At 31.1% G+C, this 22,616-nt stretch overlaps 2 protein-coding genes across 4 annotated transcripts; one reads left to right on the plus strand and one right to left on the minus strand.

Moving 5' to 3' along the window:
* The first annotated feature begins 1,309 nt into the window (after positions 1-1,309).
* Positions 1,310-11,568, plus strand: LOC131845870 (ornithine aminotransferase, mitochondrial). 2 transcript variants are annotated; one of them, XM_059195014.1, is made up of 10 exons: positions 1,310-1,424; positions 2,562-2,668; positions 4,246-4,384; positions 5,476-5,644; positions 6,886-7,026; positions 7,417-7,576; positions 8,769-8,896; positions 9,783-9,860; positions 10,369-10,507; positions 11,073-11,567. In XM_059195014.1, the coding sequence occupies exons 2-10, from the start codon at positions 2,563-2,565 to the stop codon at positions 11,237-11,239; spliced, it is 1,227 nt and encodes a 408-aa protein (XP_059050997.1). In that variant the 5' UTR covers positions 1,310-1,424; position 2,562; the 3' UTR covers positions 11,240-11,567. The 2 variants fall into 2 exon arrangements, with proteins under 2 accessions (XP_059050997.1, XP_059050998.1); XM_059195015.1 differs by lacking the exon at positions 1,310-1,424 and adding an exon at positions 1,911-1,996 and having other exon boundaries at positions 11,073-11,568.
* Positions 11,569-12,010: 442 nt separating this feature from the next.
* Positions 12,011-22,238, minus strand: LOC131845871 (trans-1,2-dihydrobenzene-1,2-diol dehydrogenase-like). Of its 2 annotated transcripts, none has more exons than XM_059195016.1 (7): positions 22,144-22,238; positions 21,637-21,770; positions 17,304-17,511; positions 15,749-16,040; positions 14,848-15,094; positions 13,348-13,498; positions 12,011-12,431 (listed from the first exon to the last, which is right to left on the minus strand). In XM_059195016.1, exons 2-7 carry the CDS (start codon positions 21,661-21,663, stop codon positions 12,328-12,330), a joined length of 1,029 nt encoding a protein of 342 aa, XP_059050999.1. In that variant the 5' UTR covers positions 21,664-21,770; positions 22,144-22,238; the 3' UTR covers positions 12,011-12,327. The 2 variants fall into 2 exon arrangements, with proteins under 2 accessions (XP_059050999.1, XP_059051000.1); XM_059195017.1 differs by lacking the exon at positions 12,011-12,431 and adding an exon at positions 14,280-14,337 and having other exon boundaries at positions 13,363-13,498.
* Between the last annotated feature and the right edge of the window lie 378 nt (positions 22,239-22,616).

The raw sequence follows: 22,616 nt of genomic DNA on the forward strand, positions 1-22,616 counted from the left end.
TATATAAATTCATATCGCTATTAAAAAAATAAAGGAAATTAATAAAATTGGGATGGCCTCTCTTATCGGCAAGTCTACTTACCGATTATACATATAAAATTTCATCATAATCGGTTAAACCGTTTCGGAGATGTATGGCAACTACCACTGTGACATTAGAATTTCATGTAGATATTACATTGATTTTATTAAAATTGGCAGTGTTAGCTTACAGTTGTCAACTATATGTCTACCTACCTACTCTAGTATTATCTAATAAATATTTAATAATAATACAGGTAATAATATGAAATAGGTACAATAGTTTTTAAATTTATTTGTTTCTGCTCCATACTTAGTATTACAATTTTATTTATAGACTTATTAGATATTACACAGTAATGAGGAGGTACGTTTTAGTTAAAATTTGTAGCTATGCAATGTAATTTTAAATGTCAAAATGTTATTTCATGCCTACTCTACTATGTTTACGCCTCGAAATTTTGTTTCTTATTAAAATATTTAATTCAAAAGCTAGGACATAAAACTGTAAACCTGATTAATAGAATGCATATTATCTTTATTATAATTAATTAAAGTCTATATTTTTGCCTGGATACTAAGTACCTACTTAAACTGAAAAGTTAATATCTTCCGCCTTATAAGGTTTTCCTCTGATGATAGAATAAAACTTTCAACAAATATAGATGTATTACTGGCAACTACGTCGAACTGGGACTGGGAAGAGAAGATTGTTAAGGTCGATCTCCATACGGATTCCCCTGGATATCATGAAAGCAATTGATTATCATGTTCAGTAAATCTAAATTCATTCTCATTCTTTACTGGTGTTCCATCAGTATACTGTACATTACTGGACATTAGCGTTGAATAGTGATCATCGTTCCATCATGCTTATGAAAATTACGTCATTACTACGTAGTGCACTGTGTACATCAGTACACAATGCATTGTACTGCCAAAAAAAGTAGCATTTACTTTTTTGCTCACATTCCATAATTTTAAAGAAACTAATTTGTAGTACATATTTTTAGATATTACCTTTTCCCGCAAATCACCGGTCCAGGAATCCAGGAGCTAAATGTTTTATTGTTTACACATAGCTCGAATTTGTTTGAGAAAATTATGATTAAACTGACTTAATCCATATCATATTTATTTAGATCTCCAATATTGTTTAAATTTGCTTAGGTTCTTAATAAGACTTTTGCTTATATATATATATAAGGACAGATATGACGTAAGACAATAACTGAACAAATCAGTCGCCTAATCTTCTTGAAGTATTTTTCCGACGAACGCGGCAGTGGAGCATTCAGTCGTTGAGTTATTTTGGACGCTGCCACATCTCACGCGGATTCGAAGTTGTTCCCCAATAACGTATACGTACGGAAAATAATTTAAACGTAACCGTAAACTAAAAGGTTTGCCAACTTTTTTTTTGTTGTAATCATTCATTATCTTTACATATTATGTCATTTGTTATCTTTTCGTTGTAAGTTTATTCTTCAAGAGCTTTAACGAATCTGTCAATCTATAAATCTTGGACATTCTTTATTAATATCATACCTGTAGATATATCAGTTTCATTGTAGTTACGTCTTTTACATTATAGTTTACAAATTCTTGCTCACCTACTGTATTTATCACTGACTCTGTGAGTAAGAGATAATATGTTTAATTAATTATAGCAATGTGTTTGACTTTTTAATATCCACTCATTCGATAATAACTTATTATTTTTAACGGAGATTATTTATAATGGGCATATTTTTTATTTAAATCGAGATTATTACCAGACACATCAATAAATCAATTATATGTAGGTATCTTATTATATTGTCATAGATATTTTTATGAATTGTTTTCGATCCTATATTTATGACTAGTATATAAGTCGACTCGTTGCACTTTAAACATTATTACATTGCGGTTAGACCTTGTCAGTACAGTATCACAGATTAGTTTTAGTAATTGCTGAAAATTTATTCGTAAAGTGAGTATATTATCTTTTTTTAATTTAATGAATAGAGTTTATTTTGAAAAGAGCCAATATCGAGTATCTATATTTGCCTAGAAAAGCGAAAGATATCATATCATATTATATTTAAAAAGAAATTTGTTTAAATTTTTGGGGATATATTTGAGGGTAGTTATTTTATTGTCAAATATTTTACGGAATGCTGTGATAATTTGGTTTTTGATTTCTGTTATTTCCGTGGTTGGAATGGTGGCATGAAATAATAATTAATATATTATTTATATGTGGGTAGTTTTCTCTGTCATCTGTTATTAATTGTACAAGAACCAGAATCGTAATAGTTATTAGTTTTATCATGACATTTCCCATATCGTAGTATAGATAATCTAAATGATTCCCCGTTTCCTGATGATTTAAAAATATTTTCGTTTTTAAATACAAATAAAATAATAATTTTCTCAGAATCTGAGGCGTTGAGAGGTTTAATCGTGTAATTTGTTTATTGTCTTTTGCTTCGGGAAGTTATGGCTATACGAAACATATAAGCTGGTAACTTAATTTTTATATTTAATTATTTTAGAATGGCCTGTGAGAAAGGATACAGTTCAGAAGAGATTTTCTCCCTGGAGGACAAGTATGGATGCCATAATTACGCCCCCGTGCCAGTTGCTTTATGCCGCGGCGAAGGTGAGTTGTTTTTAGTGCAAAAAGTACCTACTGTATGTATTTATAGAAATAGCCATTACTTCCTATAGTGAGTGTTAATAATAGCATGTAAGTAAAATAAATATATCTATAAATTACGAAAATACAATGCTTTTTGTATCATATAAGTTTTAAAATTTATATTGCAGTATTAAGATAAACTATCAATTCTATTTACTAGTACAACGTTATATTTTGTTTAAATCATTAGAATGTTATAAGCTGGGATAGTGATAAAAATTCGACATGCACAAGAGGCCGAAAGGCCTTGTGTGAATACATAATTTTGTACTATTATACTACTATAGTATACGTGTAAATAAATTATGCGGATAAAAGTACTTGTTCGAAAACTACATTTATTCGGAGTAATATAGGTTTATACATTATGTTACTATGTACAAAACTCCTAAAGTTCTGATTATTCGGGCAGGTCGGATTTAGCTGAAGTATTCCTATATAAAATATGCTTATAAGTACATTAATATTTCAAATACATATTTCACAATATACAACTCCTCATAATATAACAATAAAATAATCCACTCTTATCACCTTATTGTTTAAACAATTTAATGTAAGCGCTTATGTAAATTAATAATAAACTTACATTAATTAAATGTTGTCGATTATGACAAGATTTGACGACATTTTATATTTAATCTCTTATTACAAAGGAATTTTATACAAACAATATTTTTATCATCGCAAAACCTCGGCGATGCAGTAATTTAGCATATAAACTGTGCTTTCCGACGATAGCCGAAACCATTGTTGCATAGTACATATCTACCAACATTTAAATTCATGAGTATGTGCATGGCTTGTAGGGTAAGAGGTCATTGTATTAGTAGGTATGAGGTCTGTTAAAATTATATCTTTACAAAAAATAGCATGTTTATCAGTTATCTATAATAATTGAAATATTTCTAAGTCTCTGAATAGGCTCATTGCCTAAGGATCGTCAAAGTCCCTGTAGAAAGGTATGACTGTTTTATAAAAGTGTCATCTTATGAAATGTGAAGTAGTGTGAAAAGTTATATTGTTTTTCTGCCAATGTCATGCTAGAAACAGGAAAACCAAGTGAAGCTTTAGAAAAGACGTGGCCAATGAAGTGAAGTTTGATTGTCTGGCGCCACTTAACAATTTGTAATAACACCATAATGTAAGGATAAAGCTTAACTTTGAGTTTGTTATACACATATTAATATATCAATGTATTTAATAGTCTTAGTCACTTTGGAACTAAGTAACTATACTAAGTAATATATAAAGTACATATATTCGAATACAAAGAAAACTGGTGTTTCGCCGCTATTGTTTATACCGGGCGCTTCAGTTTACTGAAAAATTCTAACGGCGAAAAATTGTTAAAATTAGTAGGTTAAGATAGTAGGCCACTATTAGTCGCCTTATTATTTTTGTGACCTATTAGTTGTAGTATGCTGTTACATGATATGCTATTTATTAAATTTTACATGCCTGTATATCTCTGTTCTACAATATATTATGACAATGTTTTTGTGAAGAAAATAAATATATTATTATTATTATTCCAGGTGTGTTTGTTTGGGACGTGGAAGGAAAAAAGTATTATGATTTCCTAAGCGCGTATTCTGCCGTGAATCAAGGACACTGTCACCGAAGAATCGTGGAAGCACTAAAAAAACAGGCAGAAAAGCTCACACTTGTCTCTAGGTAATCTAACTGCCATAAATAAAATTGCTTATTAATATTAATTATTCATAAATTTGATTATGTTCTGGCAAGTACTGTTAATATCGTGGTGAATTTGCATTTGTAAGGTAAATTTGATTTAACAACTACATTTATTCAACAATCAATATTATGAATTTGTTTCTATAAATAATTATTTAATTCTGGACAATCTAAACATGAGTAGTGATTAGTGAGAGTATATTCTTTCGTCATAAAAAAGAATGATCGAAATTGGATACTTATTGGCAAAGATATTGCGTAAACAACACGCGTAAAAAAGCGATCGAGTTGAATTTAATAATATCCACATCCACCAATTATTTACTATTTGTTTATGAAACATAAAAATTTTCCTTAGCTGAGTTCTGTTGTCAACCCATTTCTTATCTATATATAGTCTATATTAATTGGCACTGGTAAACGCTGCATCACAATGCTGGCGATAAATAAGTAGTAAGAGTTATTATTAGAAAATGAGAAATGTGTTTGTTACACTTTACGTACTGATAAATATTTTCACAAGTATAAGGTATGTATACCTTTTGTAAGTGCCTATTTTACTTAGTAGGTAAATATGATCCTAATATTTTCCTTATTATGTACGGGAATTTAATAAACTTTCGCAACAATTGTTTCGACTTTATCCGAAAGTCTTTTCAGGCTGAGTTCAAGCGTCTTGTTTCGTATTTTTTTTGAGCGACGTCAAAATATTTGTTTCTAAACATAATAAGTTCATTAAATCCCCTTTACATAGTTATAAAAAAATTAGTGTAAAAAAGACTAATAATAGCATATGCCATAATGTTTAATGTAAAAATAGCAAGAAAAGCATTATGTTCCAGAAATAATAAATTTGATTCACAAGAACAAAACGTGACAAAAATTAGCTTAGATAGTGGTAAGACATCGACTCAGTTTCAGCGACTATATCGTGTAATTAAAAAGTACAGTTTAATTTAGAACTTCTTTTGAAGTCGGTTAAAAAGAAATATACCAATTAGCGAGTCAAGAAAGTGGACGATAAGACAAGAACCCTTTGTCTCAAAAGTTTTGTATAACATGTTTTTCAGAGCATTCTATTCTGATCAACTTGGCAAATACGAGAAGTTTATGACAGAGTTATTTGGATATGAACGTTTGCTACCAATGAATACTGGGGTGGAGGGTGGTGAAAGTGCGTGCAAAATTGCGCGCAAGTGGGGCTACGAGGTCAAGAAGATACCAGAGGGGCAGGCCAAGGTGAGAAGTCGAGTTCAACACAATACTCGTCGTAGTTACCGTTATCAGTACATTTATATTGTTGGAACTAGTTTCGTTTGGTTACAACATTTAATGGACAATAATAAAATTGTCATAACAATACGATGCCAAATGAAATTGGTTTGGTTTGGTTTTATATTTAAAAGTAGGTATAGTTTTTAATGAAAATTAAGAGGTGTTTTTTTTATAAAAATGTGGCGGATTTTCTACATACAGTTCAAACGACATACACGAGCTCGCACTGGCTAATCCATTAGGTGGCTCCTATTAAAAATCGGTAAAGTGCGAGTCGGATTTGCACTTTATATAAACACAAAAAATAATTGTAATTATGTCGTAATAAGTTTAATTATTAAAAAAAATTTTCATTATTATTGATTTAGGGATGCTACTAGCGTGATTTGTATAATAACCATTCCATTTTTTCATATTCGACCAGTATTTTTAAAAAAAGTAAAACACATAACAAATTTTCATGTTTATGATATCAAGTAAAATTCGTCGCTTCAGAAACTCAAGGAATAAATGGGAGGACCAATAGTATTTTTTGTTACCTACATTTTCATTAGTATCATAAATTAACTTGACCAAGAATTGAATACGGAATTTCATTTACGTCAAGCAATGTGCCTGCCATGTTGCCACTACTCCACAGTGATCGTAATTTAGTTAGCTAAAAATAAATTTAGAATCTAGCACTAAACAAACTCTGGTCACAGGCCACCGCCTAGCAATCCACTAGACTACTAAAATAATGTTATGTATTTTTTAATATACCAGCCACGTGACTAAAAATCCAATGTGCTTTTTACTGACCAACGAATATATTTGTCATTATAGACATAGAAAATGTATTACACTGTTTATGTATTATACACAAAAATATACAAAAGTATCATATGATTGATGCTAGTAAATAATAACGTAGATATTTATACATGTAGGTATGTGTTAATTTGTATTTGTTCAATATTGTAATCTTTCAACCAATACAAATAACTATACTCATCACATCATTATTTGTCTGAATATTTTCAATTTAGGTGTATTCTTTATCTGCCAGTTGTTCAGTTCCCAGAATACAAAACAAACCGTGCCTACTTTATGAGGCACTGTATGAATTGCTTTTGAAAAAATGTTGCATATACTTTAACAAATATGTATGTTAACAATATCTACCTATTAGAGATATATCATTATTGATTAATGTTTGGTTTTAGATTATTTTCGCCGAGGGTAATTTTTGGGGCCGCACGCTGTCTGCAGTATCTTCATCGTCAGACCCATCCTGTTATCGCGGCTTCGGACCTTATATGCCCGGATTTAAACTTATTCCTTATAACAACATTCCAGCTTTAGAGGTAATTTGTATTTTAGTGTCGTTTTTGTTCGTGTGAATGAACAGATTAATATGGATTCTAAACATTCATCAATGGATAATCAAATGATGAATACATCATTGTAAGAGAAAGATAACTCTTATTAACAAAACGTTTAGTTAATGTGGTAATAGTGAGTACAAGATCATGATTATAATAATAATGACTCTTTGTTGCCACAGAAAAGTGAAAAACTACAAAGAAAAAAAATTTTCTATCCCCCATTTAATACATATATTATAATTTTATTGAATTTATTATTTTATTGATGTTTAAAGTATGTAGATGAAAAGAACTTATTAGAGCTAATTGATATCTTTATTAAAATTGTTCTTCATTGTTACATTTTAAAATTGCACTGGTTACTTATAGAAAGAATTACAAGATCCCACAATAGCAGCATTCATGGTGGAGCCCATCCAAGGGGAGGCAGGGGTTATAATTCCTGATGCAGGATACCTGAGAAAAGTGCGAGAGTTGTGCACAAAGTACAATGTTCTCTGGATCGCTGATGAAGTTCAGACTGGTCTAGGTAAGTGTAGTTTTAAAGAGATTGATAATAATAATAATAATAATATTCCTAGACAATTCACACGCCCCATCTAGTCCCAAGCTAAGCAGAGCTTGTATTATGGGTACTAGATAATGGACAGATATATTTAGAGATTTTTTTAAATACATACATAATATATAGAAACGGTGTGTTAAACAATAAAGGCCATCTAGGAATATAAATGTTTGTATCGTGCCATAAATTAATCAAATTCGTGGTGGATTTGTTACGGAAGTAACTTAGCGGTGTGTTATTGAAATGACCACTAAATTTATTTGTTATAAATATACATAATATGATGGTATGGTTATGTTATATCTAATTCGTTGTAGAATTGTTCCGATGCAAATACATATTTGAATTAATCTATCTATTCCATTATCGTCCACTGGTACTCCATCAGTTATAACATTAGCATTACCATTATCATCCAATTAAAATAAAAAAAGCAAAATAATTTCGTAAATTGATGCCTGAATTATCTTTCTCCATTTTCTTTGTTTATTACGTATATTAACACAGATATTTCATAATTTGGTGTTGGTGTTTTGACGATTCAAAATTTGGTACCTTTTGTTTCTATAGATTTTTATTTTTAATATTTACATATTATTTTCATCATATACAGTCCGTATAAATAATCTAATGACATTCATTTTAATATATTCCTTGAAACATTTCTGCACATTATATGACCATACCGAGACAAACGATAACTTTTAACTTCTCTGATAATAGCGCTACTTTCAAACACAATTCCTAATTAATTGTAGATACAATTTATAAAAATGTATAAATACTTATTGTATTGTTGTATCCGAACAAATTTTATACATTTATTTAACTTTTATGTATATTATGCAAATAATTATAGCTCATATCCATCTACATACCAAGTAAGTACCACATTTACCTATGTTCTAAATTTATAGTATTTTACCAGGATACTGCGTCGGTATATTTCATCGGTGCTCTGATTATTTAATAAAAGTTTCATACAAATTGGATGAATTGTCTAGAAATTCATCATTGAATTTGGACATTTATTTTTATCTATAAAGGACGCTTAAAAGTATGCTATCTGTCAAAAAAAATCCCATTTGTTAATAGAACACGTCCATTTCACTCTGTAGTTATTGTTTTCTGCAATTTATATTATTGTAATCACCAGGTCGCACAGGCAAATTATTGGCAGTGGAACATGAGGGAGTCAGGCCCGACATCGTGATCCTAGGGAAAGCGCTCAGTGGTGGCACGATACCGGTGTCAGCCGTTCTAACTGACAGCAGCGTTATGAATGTACGTATTCATTATCTCATGTTTTTGTATAATTACACTAATTCAAATTCCTGAAGAAAGTTTGTAGTAATTTTGTTATACCTACGTAAGCGACAGAAATAGTTTTCTGGTCGCTAAGTTACTTTTCTTCATATCTATTTCAATGCTTGTAATATGTCCGTTAAAATACGTACGTGCGTACTTATTTTTGTTAAGGAAATTGAGTGGCAAAAAAGCTGATGTTGACACTGGTAACCCCATTGATGGCATAGCCGTAAGCTTATTTTCTAGTCTAATAGCATGAAAGAAATTTAGATTATAAGCCATGGTGCTTGGCGAATGAATTAGATGAGACGCGACTTATAATTATTGCAATACTCGTATATGATAATGATAATGAGGCCTTTTTTTCGGGCGGATATACTTTATTTACTTGATTAATTTTAGTGGTCCTTGTATAGTACTATACCTCTCCTATCGATCTTCCATCCAATTCAAACGGAGATCCGAAGTTCGAACCCCTAGCGGTGCCCTCAGACTAAAGTCGTATTCGTCAAGTGGGAGTCGGCTTTTAGCCGCTTCATAAGTCTTTCTGCGGGCTTAGAGTTCCATCTGCACTCGCCCTCTATCGTTCGTTGAATCTATAAAGGCGAGCTGCTAGTTCGAAAAAAATCATACCTATATACAAATCCGTGGGCAAAATAAACGAATTTAATATGATCCATATTCCTTCACCGAATTCGTAGAGTGGGGTGCATTGAGAGATAGAACACAAAGGAAATAATATAAATTCATGAATTTTATATAGAACACGTTACTTCAGTTCTCTATAGGTTTACTATGTAACTTCAAAAATTCTTCGGTTGTAATTTAGTATTTGATTGTGTATTAATTTACTTGATTGTAGGTAATCAAGCCAGGAACGCATGGGTCGACGTACGGAGGCAATCCCTTAGCATGTGCTGTAGCTATAGAGGCTATTAAGGTAATATATTTTTTGGTATTTTTACCTATTTATATATGAATAATATATTGTACAGTAAACTAATTATTAAGGGAATCATTCGTGACTCGCTACTCGTTATATTAAAATACATTAATGCCATCAACATTGTTAATTTTATTGAGAGAAGTTTAATTCTACACTGGTCTGGAATCAACATTGACGTGCTACAATAAAAATTGGTTCTGAAAATAATTTAAAGTATTTAAAACCCATGAGCTTTTCTTATTTTAGTTAAGTCTCAGAAGACACAAGTAAAGTATGAGACGATTTGTGAAAATGGGAGAAGGAAAAATATGTAAGAGAGCATAGATCAAATTTAATGCAAAAAATATAGAATTAAAGCGTATTAAATAATTAGTTAACATTTTAACAGGATTACTTGATTACATTGTGATCCTTAATGAACACCGAGATGTGGTCAAGTTTTCATTACAATCTTCAGTCACATGATCTAGAAGTTTTATAATAATATACATATGTATCACAGGTATTACTGGAAGAGAAGTTAGTTGAGAAGGCTGCCGCCTTGGAAAAAGTATTCCTTGAGGAACTACAGAAAATACCAAAGAAGTACATCAGCACTATCCGTGGGCGGGGGTTGATGTTTGCCATCGATGTAGCGGAAGGTATGGAGATCCTTTATTAATTGGTTGTTTGCTGTAATTGCTGATCGTCCCCCTAATATGCCTATATTCTCATAGTCCGTATCAAATATTGAAGATGGGACGGACTAGTCTGTACCTTTAAGTTAAAAAAAAAGTGATAGTAATTGACGGTTCACGAGTAAACCTCATTGCTTGCAAGGACTGGTATGCTCTAATCACTACAATTGCTTTACTCTTATTTATTTACTCAACCAGCATGTTGTTTATTTATTATTTTGATTCTAATGAATTAGTGCTAGTTTATGAAATTCAACTTAAAAATGTAAAGTTACAACTAAGTAGTATAAAAGAGCAATATTCCAGTTTCTTCTCGTTCTTCTTTTGATAAATGGAGATGATGCTTTCCGAATGGGCAGCAGATTAAAAAAAATAAGTTATAATTTCCTATTTAAAATTGCTTAAATATTTAATAAAGAATTTTCTATTTCTATATTTGAGCACATAAATTTCTTCACACATTGGGATTACAGACATTTGGGTGTTTATAGCTAAATTATTAAAGTTCACTTTTATGGTTTAACAATAGGCGTGTCAGCGTATGAGGTGTGCCTACGGCTGCGTGATGCTGGTCTCCTTACAAAGACCACCCACGGGCAGACCATCCGACTGGCGCCGCCTCTCGTCATCACCGAGCAGCAGATCCGCCACGGGGCCGCCCTCATCCGCGAGGTCTTCGAGAGTTTCAACAAATAAATCATTCCCATATCTCTTACTATAAGTCTTCAAAGTTTTTTTTATTGCCATTTTCGGTGACGGGCGATCGGAGTAGTTAATACTCTCCGCTATTAAGCAGGGCCGGTATCAAACATTATATAACGTGATATTCGCTGTGATTACCTTTATATATTTATATTTTTACATGATTATTTTTTTCTTTCTATTTTTATATTTGTAGCTTTCAGCAAACGATATATATTGAAAACATCCCGTTATTTTGGGCATAATTGTAAATATGTGATTTTTTAAATATATTGTAATATATAGTCAAAACACTTAATAACCCATAATTGTCCGCTTTTTCTGTAATTCTAACAATAAATTCTAATAATAATAAATTATATATTTTATTAGATAACAGATAACCTACTCGCTTTCAAAGGAATTAATTGTAATTGCGAATAAATATTATCGATAAAACATTTAATACTATAGCAAAAAATATTAAATATTAATCCACAGTACCGCTATTCGTTCCAATACATAAAGAATATAACAAGTGCCGATAACTTTCTTCAATCATGATAATTTTCAACTAGTTAGGAGTTTTGATTATTAATTTACAATATGATGTCACTGTGATCTTTGCACATCTATTAAACCAAAGGATACCGCTTTATTTTGATTAAAAAGACATTTTATGTATATATTATTTCTATTATGTACATCAGCAATTAATTTATTTTTATACACATATAATAGGGAAAATTAAAATAAATAATTTGTGCAATAATATTGAACTGGTATTTATTTGAATATAATTTTATTAACAACCATTCCACAACACATTGTAATCACAGTTACTTGAGGTAAATGCTGTACTTTTATTAAGTAATTTGTGCACGTGTAGTGTGTAAACTAACTTACAAACAACAAACATTATCATATTTATTATCACATTTTCAAGTACTTTTGTTCCCGTTATACTGGCACTTAATTTCGTAATATTTAAAGCAAAATAAATCTATGTAGCACAATATTTCGAACGCAATTATATAGTATATAAATATTCAACTAACCTAATAATACGTATTTAAACAATAAACGCTATTATTATAACAACGTTAGAGTCCGTTTTCTAAAATGCCCATTTGCGTCCTCATAGTATCTGTTAATTTCGATAGGAGTACACTTTCTTCTAAACTCATTTTGGGACTCTCCGTTAGACCTGTAACAGAAATATACAGACATATATATCTAGTAGAAATAGTTAAATTTAATTTGTCGTTAAGTAGCCATGACTTTCCTATTTATAATATTAGTGAGGCAAAATATTTATATATAATAAATATTTGTAAAAAATATTTTTTATAAACGCTGACAATAATTCTAATGACAAATTGTCTATATGACAAATGGTCATATTTTAGATGACAATTTGTGGCAAACACTGAATATTGGTAAGAAAAAAAAAAGATGAATAGGAGCTACCTATGTGTTAAATAGTCCTTCATCGTAAGATAATAGATACATTACAATACGTTAGGTCTTACGTGAAACCATTCATATAAACTTGCTTAAGATGTGGCGTAAATAATCATGCTGTATATAATAACTGAACGAAATTAGGATAAGAAAACAGAGATAATGATATAGGTATCTATGTAACAAATTCCATACAAAACCCTATAGGCGTAATTAAAAAATATTTAATCTAATTAAGTGTTATTTTGCGGTTTTTAAGCCAATTCCACTATCTAATAAATTTATATTATTTTGTTTAATTCTGCTACAATTACCCTGTGTGAGACTACAAATATTCAGTGTGAAAACTTGACTACCATTACGACCTTCTTTAATGGCGATCGTATTCAGAAGTCACAACTAGGAAGAAGAATAAACAGTCATCACTAGGCTTCTAAGCTATATACCTAACTCTATTTAATGCCTGATGATGCCTAGGGGCGAAACACGTGTCGCAATATGAGGTAAACTCAATAACGGTCGGAATTTGATCGCCATTAGAGACACATGGTACACATGGTAACTGTATAGAAATTAAAACAAAATACTATAAATCCATTAAGTAGTGAAATTAAAAAACACTTTTATGGGTAGGGTAATAAATAGTAAATGGCTTTTACCTTTGCTGATGCAATCCCAGCACTCCTGTATCTGGTAGCTGAGTCCCGCGCTGTTGTGAAAGTGGAATTTGTATTTCCCTTTCGGCAGGCTCCACTCTGTGCTGTTAGCAGCCGATACATGCAGCACAGTCGGACACCAGAAGTAATCCAACTATAAATAAAATATAAGAACTGTTTAAATAACTCTCTTTTTTATAATTTGAGTGACAAATAAGTTGATGGCATTAATCTATACATCTATAAATATAACTGGAGTGTCTGTTGATTATTGAATATATATTGAAATAACCGTTTTTTACTACATGCATATGAATATAAATACGGTACAGACACCAAAATAACATTTTATACAATTTTTGTCTCTCTATCTGTTTGTTCCGGCTAATCTTTGAAATAGCTGTACCGATTTTGACGGGAATTTTTTTGGCAGCTAGCTGATGTAATAAGGAGTAACTTAGGCTCCTTTTATTTTAGATAAATAAAGTTAAATTCCACGCGGACGAAGTCGCGGGTACAGCTAGTATTGAATAAGTTGAAATAAACTTAATATAAGCTGACTTTTGAATAGTCATATTTTTTATTTATTGGGATTTATTGGGTCAGCAGAAGCATTACAAGAATAATAAGCAACTTGTGTGTAGCTCTTTTAAAGACACTTTAAAATAAACAATAATTTATTTTAACGACAAACGGATCTCGTTCCGCCTGCGAAGACGTCTTTCATTGTTAAAAATATTACACACTTCAATCCATTAGTACTTACTAAGCTGTCAGGCATAACTTAAAAGATTACCGATTTAAAACATTTGTATGACCACCTGATTGTAAGCAGTAATTGTCGCCTATGTACATGAACTAAAGACATCGTTGCCATTGCAGAGGACTACGTTGTCATTCCTCTTATCGTGGAATTAGAACAGGGCCGTATTTACCCGGGGTTTCAAGGGGTGCAGCCGCACCCGGGCGCATGTTCCTAGAGGGCGCCGAGAGCTAGAAATCATTTACTCGATTAATGTCAACGTCATTGCACTGTTACGTCAAAGTGCACTTTGTTACGTCAATACAATAAAAAAAATACAACAAAAATATAGGTAGCAGTAATTACCTATTAAATCTTATAAAATTCTTAGGAGGAGTATGGTAATTAGTTACCCTACTCCTCCTAAACAGCTTGACCGATTTTTATGAAATTTTATATGTATATTCAATAAGTAGTAGTAGGTTTGAAAATCGGCTACAATGTATTTTTCATACCCTTAAGTTGGCCACTCCTAATATTTTTATAACGTGGCATTAAAAATACACCAAGCATAGAGCTTGTATGTAGAATAAATTATTTTTTATAGCGATTTTAATTTATATAATTAATATATTTAAATATACGATTGTAATAATATAACATTAGTATACTAAAATGTTGATATTTTTACTTTCCCCCGGGACCCCGTTGCCGAATATGCTTAAGACGGCATTAAATTTAAATTTAAAACAATTACTTACAACAAGAGTGCCCTTAGTGCCGTTGATGTCCGCTTTGTTAGTTAAGGTGGCGCGTGTGTGAGCGGCGAGCGTGGCCGTCCTGCCGTCTTTGTATTTGAGAGCGCAGGAGATGGACTCGTCCACGCCCGCCTTACTCAGGTGTCCAGTACATACGATGTCAGTCGGCGGCTCCTTGTATATAAACTGGACTAGTTGCAACATGTAAATACCCAAGTCTAGTATTACTCCGCCTCCTAAATCCTTCATTCTGCAATGTTACAATATTAAAAACATACTTAGTATTAAAGTATCTATTGACTGTGGATCTGTGGGTGGACTCACTGCCCCCTCTGAGTTATAGATCGTTTTCAATCATGAAGCAATTGTATTAGTTTTTATTTGAGACAAATAAAGATTACTATTTTTGTTACATCATAGTATATATTCTTATAAATATGAAAACGGTTATCCCACATTTTGTGATCAGTGGTAGGTATTGTCATCTGTCGATGATATAGTCAAAGCAACATTCGACATGCCCACATTTCGCTGATACCTAATTTTAACTAAAATCAATCATATAAATGAAACGTGGCAGGATTAATTTTGCTTTGTTATTGGTATTTCCATAACTTAAGTAAATCGGAAATATACAATGACCAAGCTTTTGTTTTCGTCTAGAAGTCACGTATGCGATTTAAGCAGGGTAATAAAACACGTATAACGACTGTACACACAGTACAGTGGTTTTAAGTGTAATTAATTACAAAACAGAGTTAACTTTTAACTATTACATTACATTTTCTATATATATATTTCTATTTATTCTATTTTATATTAATAATGGTGATGATGTAGCATTATATACAGATGCGGCATTGTTTCGACAAAGCGATTTGGCGAATGGAAATAAATATCTTACAAGTTTCTCTCAATGTCGTTAATTTCGACCCCAAACTGTATGCTGATGTGATAGATGTCCCCAAGACCGCCAGAAGATATGTGCCTATCCAAAGCGTCGTAAGCAGGAAAGAACCTCGACCACATTCCCTCAAGAAGAAAGAGTTTCTTTTCGCGAGCCAGATCCACCAGTGACTTGACCTGTTTGTATGTCATACCCATTGGTTTCTCGCACAATACGTGTTTGTTGTTCTCTAACATTAGCTTAGATATTTCATAGTGTTGCAAGTTCAGAACACTCACGAAAACGATGTCTGCAAACAAGGAAAATAGTCTCGTGAAAGTAGATGATATAGGACTGCAAAAAAACTGGATACTATAGGAAGAGTGCTAAAAATGTAAATTTATGATTACATGCTAAATAACATTTTTTATTTTTACATCAGTAACACATTTGCATAAGTATAGTTTACTTTGTTTTTCTGAAGTGTGCACATGAATCATTTATTATGTTAATAATGACTTGCTGAAAAATCCTTGCGGTGACTATTCTAAAGCGGCTGTCATTTAAGAAACAACAAAAGTATTGAATATTATGTATAACTACGTACCTATATATTATTACACTATACTATAGAAATGTTAGAATAAAATCATTCCGATTTTATGATTTATTTAATATAAAGCTTACTTGATAATATGTTTAATTCCTGTCCACATTCCTTGCGGTGGAAACATATGCACGTACGTTACACAATTCTCAATAGCTATATACTGTGGCGGAACTTAAGGTCGTTTATAAGATGTTTGTGACGACTTATATACTGGTTTATGCCCTATACTTTCGTCTGTGCTGTATGTGAATTGTTATAATCTGAAAAGCTAATATGATCAGGTGAAATGAACGATTTGGTCAGACTCCTTATGAAACCCGTATTAATGAGATGTTATGGATAATGAAAATTACCTGATGGAAAAAGTAAAATAATAGACGGCCCCGGTAGTCTAGCGGTTTAGCATACCGCTTTACTGCCGATGGTCGCGAGTTCGATTCCTCGAGATACTTAGATATATATTTTTTTTAAATGTATAGTATAAATAGTAAACACCTAGACAAACGCAAAAAATAATGCTCATGAATACAAATATTTGCGAGGAATCGTACCATCGAAAATAAAGTAGTGTACTAAGCAACTAGGCCACCGAGACTGTGATTTCTTAAATTTTAATTATAATATTATACAAGTGAATCAAAAGACACGATATTGTACTGGATTTATACTAAGAACTAAGACTATTGTATATTTCATATTGGAGTAGTTAACAATATTTAATATACTTATTACCCCTGTAATATTTAATATAATTAATGCCCCTGATTTTACCCTCTTCCACTAATGTTCTGCTATATCGTTAGCGCAGGTAGGTGCACCATTCTAAATAAAAAAAAACATGTACTATTCCAATAAGTAGATAAATAAACAAATTGTTCAAGAAAACGAATGGATATTTAGTTTCGCTGAATGCTGTTAAAAATGTGTAAACATAGAAGAGATAGTTCGAATGGTGTTTATTACCTATAGAATCGTCACGTGCCAGTGCTTCGTAGCCTTCATATATTGTAGCGATTTTATGTAGCGAGGCCAATCTGTCAGCTCGCTCGAGGTCTTTCCCCGCGATAGCGACAACCTTGTGCTGGTGAGCAGGCAAAGTGCCTAAGGCGGTGATGAAGTCGTGAGCAATCATGCCCACCCCGGCAATACCCCATTTCAATTCGAAATCCATCTGAAAATATGGAAAGTTTTAAACAAAGCCGTGACGTGAATGAGTGATGTGTATGATAACAATTGCTTTAGTCAAACAAAAAAATGATACTACCTTTAAATCGCGTCTTCGCCTTTGCGTATTAAGATAAAACCATTTTATATGTCAAACTAATGTATGGGCTATGTATAACAAATCAATTTCTATTTTAGCTGTTCAAACATGACTTAAAAACGAATATCTAAATGTCTTCACAAACATACACATTATCATTTTGTACATGTATCAAATAATATAATTGTAACTTAGTTTAGTTCAAAATAGTTTTATGACTACTACAATAAGAAAAAGATGAAACTATACAATAGAATCATAAATAATAATGCATGTTAAAGTCAATCAAACGTTATGGAGGATACAATGTTGTCACAGACAGTTACACAGACCTTTGTCTGTCTATTGGAGCTATAACAATAATAATGAACTTCGAGATAGAACCTTGGTTTAAAAACACAAAACACTTTTTGCGGCGCGCGCAGTAAACAGCGAGAACAGTAAATTCTATCTCAAACAGTAGAAATATAATAATTTCAAATATCTGTTTCATATATTTAAAAACAGAATATTTTGCTTTCATATGTAATTTTGGAACATTAATGTATGTACATTGTGTAAATACATTAAAGTGTTTTTACACACTATACCGTGATATAAATAAGTAGTTGTTACCCTTGACCATGTCTGCTTTTTTAATATAATATATGCATATGTTCGTTCTCATAAGAAAATTGATTATTAAATCCATGAAACTGTTGAACGAAAAGACAACAAATAAACAGACACACATTCGCCCTTATTTTAAAAATTAATATCTCTATATATATTAAGATATTCATTTTGTGCAGAATGCGACCTATTTATAATTTTTAAATCTCTTTGAATGCGTAATATCTCTATATATATTCAGAAAATATTCATTTTACACAAGAAAAAGTTTACATTTTTTTCGTACACCATGGTATCTAATATTTATTTTCACATTATAAAGATCGCTATTTATAATTACTATTCTATAAAAATACAGTTGATTTGAGAATGTATTTTTATAAATCTGTTGAAAAGCAATACCTTATTTTGTGTCCCTAAATATTTATTTTTAATGCGGAATTAGTAATAATAAAAATTCATGATAATTTATATAGTATTTTCTAATACCTATATAAAAACAGAGTTATTACTATGGGTATTATATATCATATAGTGCGAGAGTCGAATTCTAGACCATTGGAAGGAAGGTTATCTACTACAAGTACTATACGCGAGACTACCTAGGTCGTCGATACGTAGATCATAATATTGAGAAAGAATTCATGAAATTTCATGAGTGTATATGGCAGGTTCAAAATGGTTCGTGTAATAATACACACGGTGCTGCTCGCCAGTTCTCTTACTTAAACTCGGCTTTGACACGCTCCCGCGTGTCTAGATATCTTTTGTTTAAAAAAAAAATACTGAAAGTGAGAAGTAAGAAAATAATATCCAAGATATGTAGATATATCTGTGGAACAATAGAGGCCCGTGTCAATCGGCTCTCTCTCTGCCTGCCTCATAAGAGAGCGGGCGTGGCAATGTGTGATGTGACTTCACCAATTTAGTTTAAAGTACCTAACTAAATAGCAATGTTAGTATGGAAATTTACATGCACAAAAAGATAGTCATTTAAAACACTGTTATCACTTCTGTATAAATATATATGTGTATATTTTGATGGATGATAATGGAATGGTACACACGCCTGCGCTAATCACATACGTTGGCAGGGTACCTTAGGATGATAAGTTGAGCCTGAGTTTAATGATTTTGATAAATTCACCAGGAATTAACCACTATGGTGTCAAGGAGAATACGCGTGGAGATCGACCTGACGTGGTGTATTGCTAGCAATGGGGTTACCGCCCCGAGTTACTAACAATCTCTTCTATATTGTTTTTAATAATAGTATCAATCTAGAAGGAATCTATCAATCATTTTGTCTATGTACTAGATTTTCCAATGTCATAATATAGGACAGAAGAAAAATATTAAATATAAATTTTTACTATACCTGCTTACTAGTACTCACTTTGTAAGACCGAACTATCAAACATCTACGCACCTTTACCGCCGAATAAAATGTTCAATAAAAACTACGGCCTCATTATAAAATGGACACCTAGTGAAATATGATTCTTGACACTGTAAACGCCGGATACCTAATTATTGTATTGTAACTCAACACTACATAATAAACGCCGTATGAATTACAAAATTCTAGATAAGTAAAAAAAATACCTAGTTGCTCTTTACAATTTCTTATCGTTCAAGATAAACATATAAAAATACGCGAGGCGTTATCTAAGATTTTCTTTGCGAAGTGTATGGAATGATTTGTCCTCGCTCAAAATCGCTTTATGCCTGACAGACCGCTTAACTATGTGTTAAATGTGCTAATTGGACTGCGCTCATAACAGACGTCGGTAATATGTTTATTTATATGCCGGCATTAGTGTAGTTGCAAGTAGGTGTTGTTATTAATGGAGCATATGGTACAGTCAGTAAACTAGGTTGCTTCATACTACTAGCTGCTTGCCTACTAAGTATGGTACTTAATGTCTTGTTTAGACTGTGTATCTATATGACAATTTTATGGCAGTATGTAGTTGATGTATAGTTAAAAAATTATGATATACCTACGGATGGATTTATAATGGGTGGAGGAAGGTATGACTAGTATCGGGGTCCTATTGTTAGCAGTGTTTCATGTTTGACCTGTCTTCTTTAATATGAAATAATTCTGAATCTGTTCTATCTGAACCTGATAGATTCTGAATGATGAGATGAAGTTGAAATCACATTACTTAGGCACAATAGACTGACTGATTTGACTTCATCATTATCTCATCATAATTCACTAGTGGCCAATGTAAATCTTTAGGTTTATATATGGATGAATATCCTATAACACAATTATAATTTAGTGTAGGGTAGTTCAAAGCATAATGTCTATGCTTTGAACTACCTAGAAGAAGGAATGTAAATATCATACATAAAAAATAGAAACAAATAAGGTCCAATAAATTGAGAATTGGATATGGAGAAGAGTCAAACAATCATGGGTGGGAATGGGTCTGGTTTTATGAATAGAAAAAGAAACACTACGCGAAACACGCGGTAAGAAGAATTATATAACATAAACTTGTGTACTTTAGCTATTTCCACATTACATGGTATTTTGTTATGGGGCAAAGCAGCTGATAGCATGGGTTCCAGGGAGTCTTTACGAGAGTGTTTTAAGGAATCAAATATCCTCACCGTTGCTTCTCAATATATTTATGAAAATATGTATGCCAGGAAGAATATAGACAGTTTCAAAAGAGTTAGTGATTGCACTAATAAAATACGTAACAATAACAAACTGATTTTACCTAAATGTCGTTTGGCTAAAGTTAGTAATTCGTTTTATGGCAATTGCGTAAGGTTTTACAATAAAATACCAGAGTCTGTTATAAATCTGCCAGAAAAAAGATTTAAATGTTTGCAAAAAAGCTTACTATAAAATTGAAGGTCGATAATAATGTTTTTGTAGAAAAATTTTAAATACATTTGACAATATTATCTGATTACACTAATATATATATATATATATATATATATATATATATATATATATATATATAATATGACTATTCAAAAGTGCTTGTAATGAGTTTTTTTGAATAAAGATTATTTCTATTTCTATTTCTATTTCTATTTCTATTTCTATTACTATTATATAACATGTGCACACAGTATTTAGGCTAGACATGAGCCAAATGTACACAAAATACTCATTTTGCCCTGTGACCTAAAAGTGCTCCAATGAGTATTCAAGAGGATCTCTGTGTGTATTGGTCTAATTACTTTAAATGTATAATATATATATATATATATATAGATAGAACAAGTTGCAATAAATTCTTATTTTCATTTTTTTATTAATATAACTCAGAATAACATATAAGTTGTCTTATTTATTATTCCAAATAATAATAAAAGTCCAATTTTGTGTCACCTGTCTGCTATAATGTGGCGAATTAATTTGATTAAATGTATGGTCGGTATACTTACATGTGTTGGTTCAGGCATTGGTAACATGTTTTATAATCCAGTATTAATTGGAGAAGTTAATACAATTATTATAAAAAATAAATGGGCATTTTTTTTTCTTACTGCACTTCCACAATTATTCCTTATAAAGATATCTGTAAATATATAAAAAATAAATTAACATCATATAATATTAATCTTTTTTCATAGGCAATAAAATTATATTTAAATACGTAAAAATACAATTAATTTAATTAGGTAAGGACCATAAATTTTTGTCTAAATAAAAATAACAATATCATTAATATTGGTATGTAATAACTGATTCTGTGTACCAAGTCCGGCATTTTAAAAAAGCCTTAATAATAATTAAAGATAAATATATTTAGTTAGTAAAAATACTTAGTTATATTATAATAGTACAATTAACTACTTATTTTTAGCACTTTGATTATTTATTAATAAACTGAAAGTTATATAATATTAATATTTATATATTATATTAGAATATTTTTATGAATGACTTACCGAATACTACATATAAGAATTACGATACGACTTACAAGTTGTATTTAAAGACAGTGACAGATTATAACCAAATACTTATACATACTTGTTGTCATTCATTCATGGTCTCGTCTGTGGTTCATTCATGAACGTTGATGCTGTACTAAAATGGCCCTGAGTACTTGCCTTTATAAATAGTGCAGTTGACTATGTCGTTCTGAATGGGGCCGCCATTGTATTATTTAGTTAGTTTATTATGGTGAGAAGACAGAAAATAAACGTAACTGTTAAATTGGCGTAAAGGTTACTTTATTATTAAGGTTATATCTTCCACATATAATAATTGCTAAAAATAAAAAAAATCCTTTTCATGAGATTCATCCTTGATTTTTCTAGATTTATTTTTAGTTTTGATCAGTATAGTCATATTATTATAATTGTCATAGATTACTGTTTACTAACAAAACATTAAACAACCCTTTTTTAAATCAAGT

Source organism: Achroia grisella, unplaced genomic scaffold (assembly GCF_030625045.1).
Source record: "Achroia grisella isolate CSIRO2021 unplaced genomic scaffold, CSIRO_AGI_Agris_v1 utg487, whole genome shotgun sequence".
NCBI classification, from domain to species: domain Eukaryota; kingdom Metazoa; phylum Arthropoda; class Insecta; order Lepidoptera; family Pyralidae; genus Achroia; species Achroia grisella.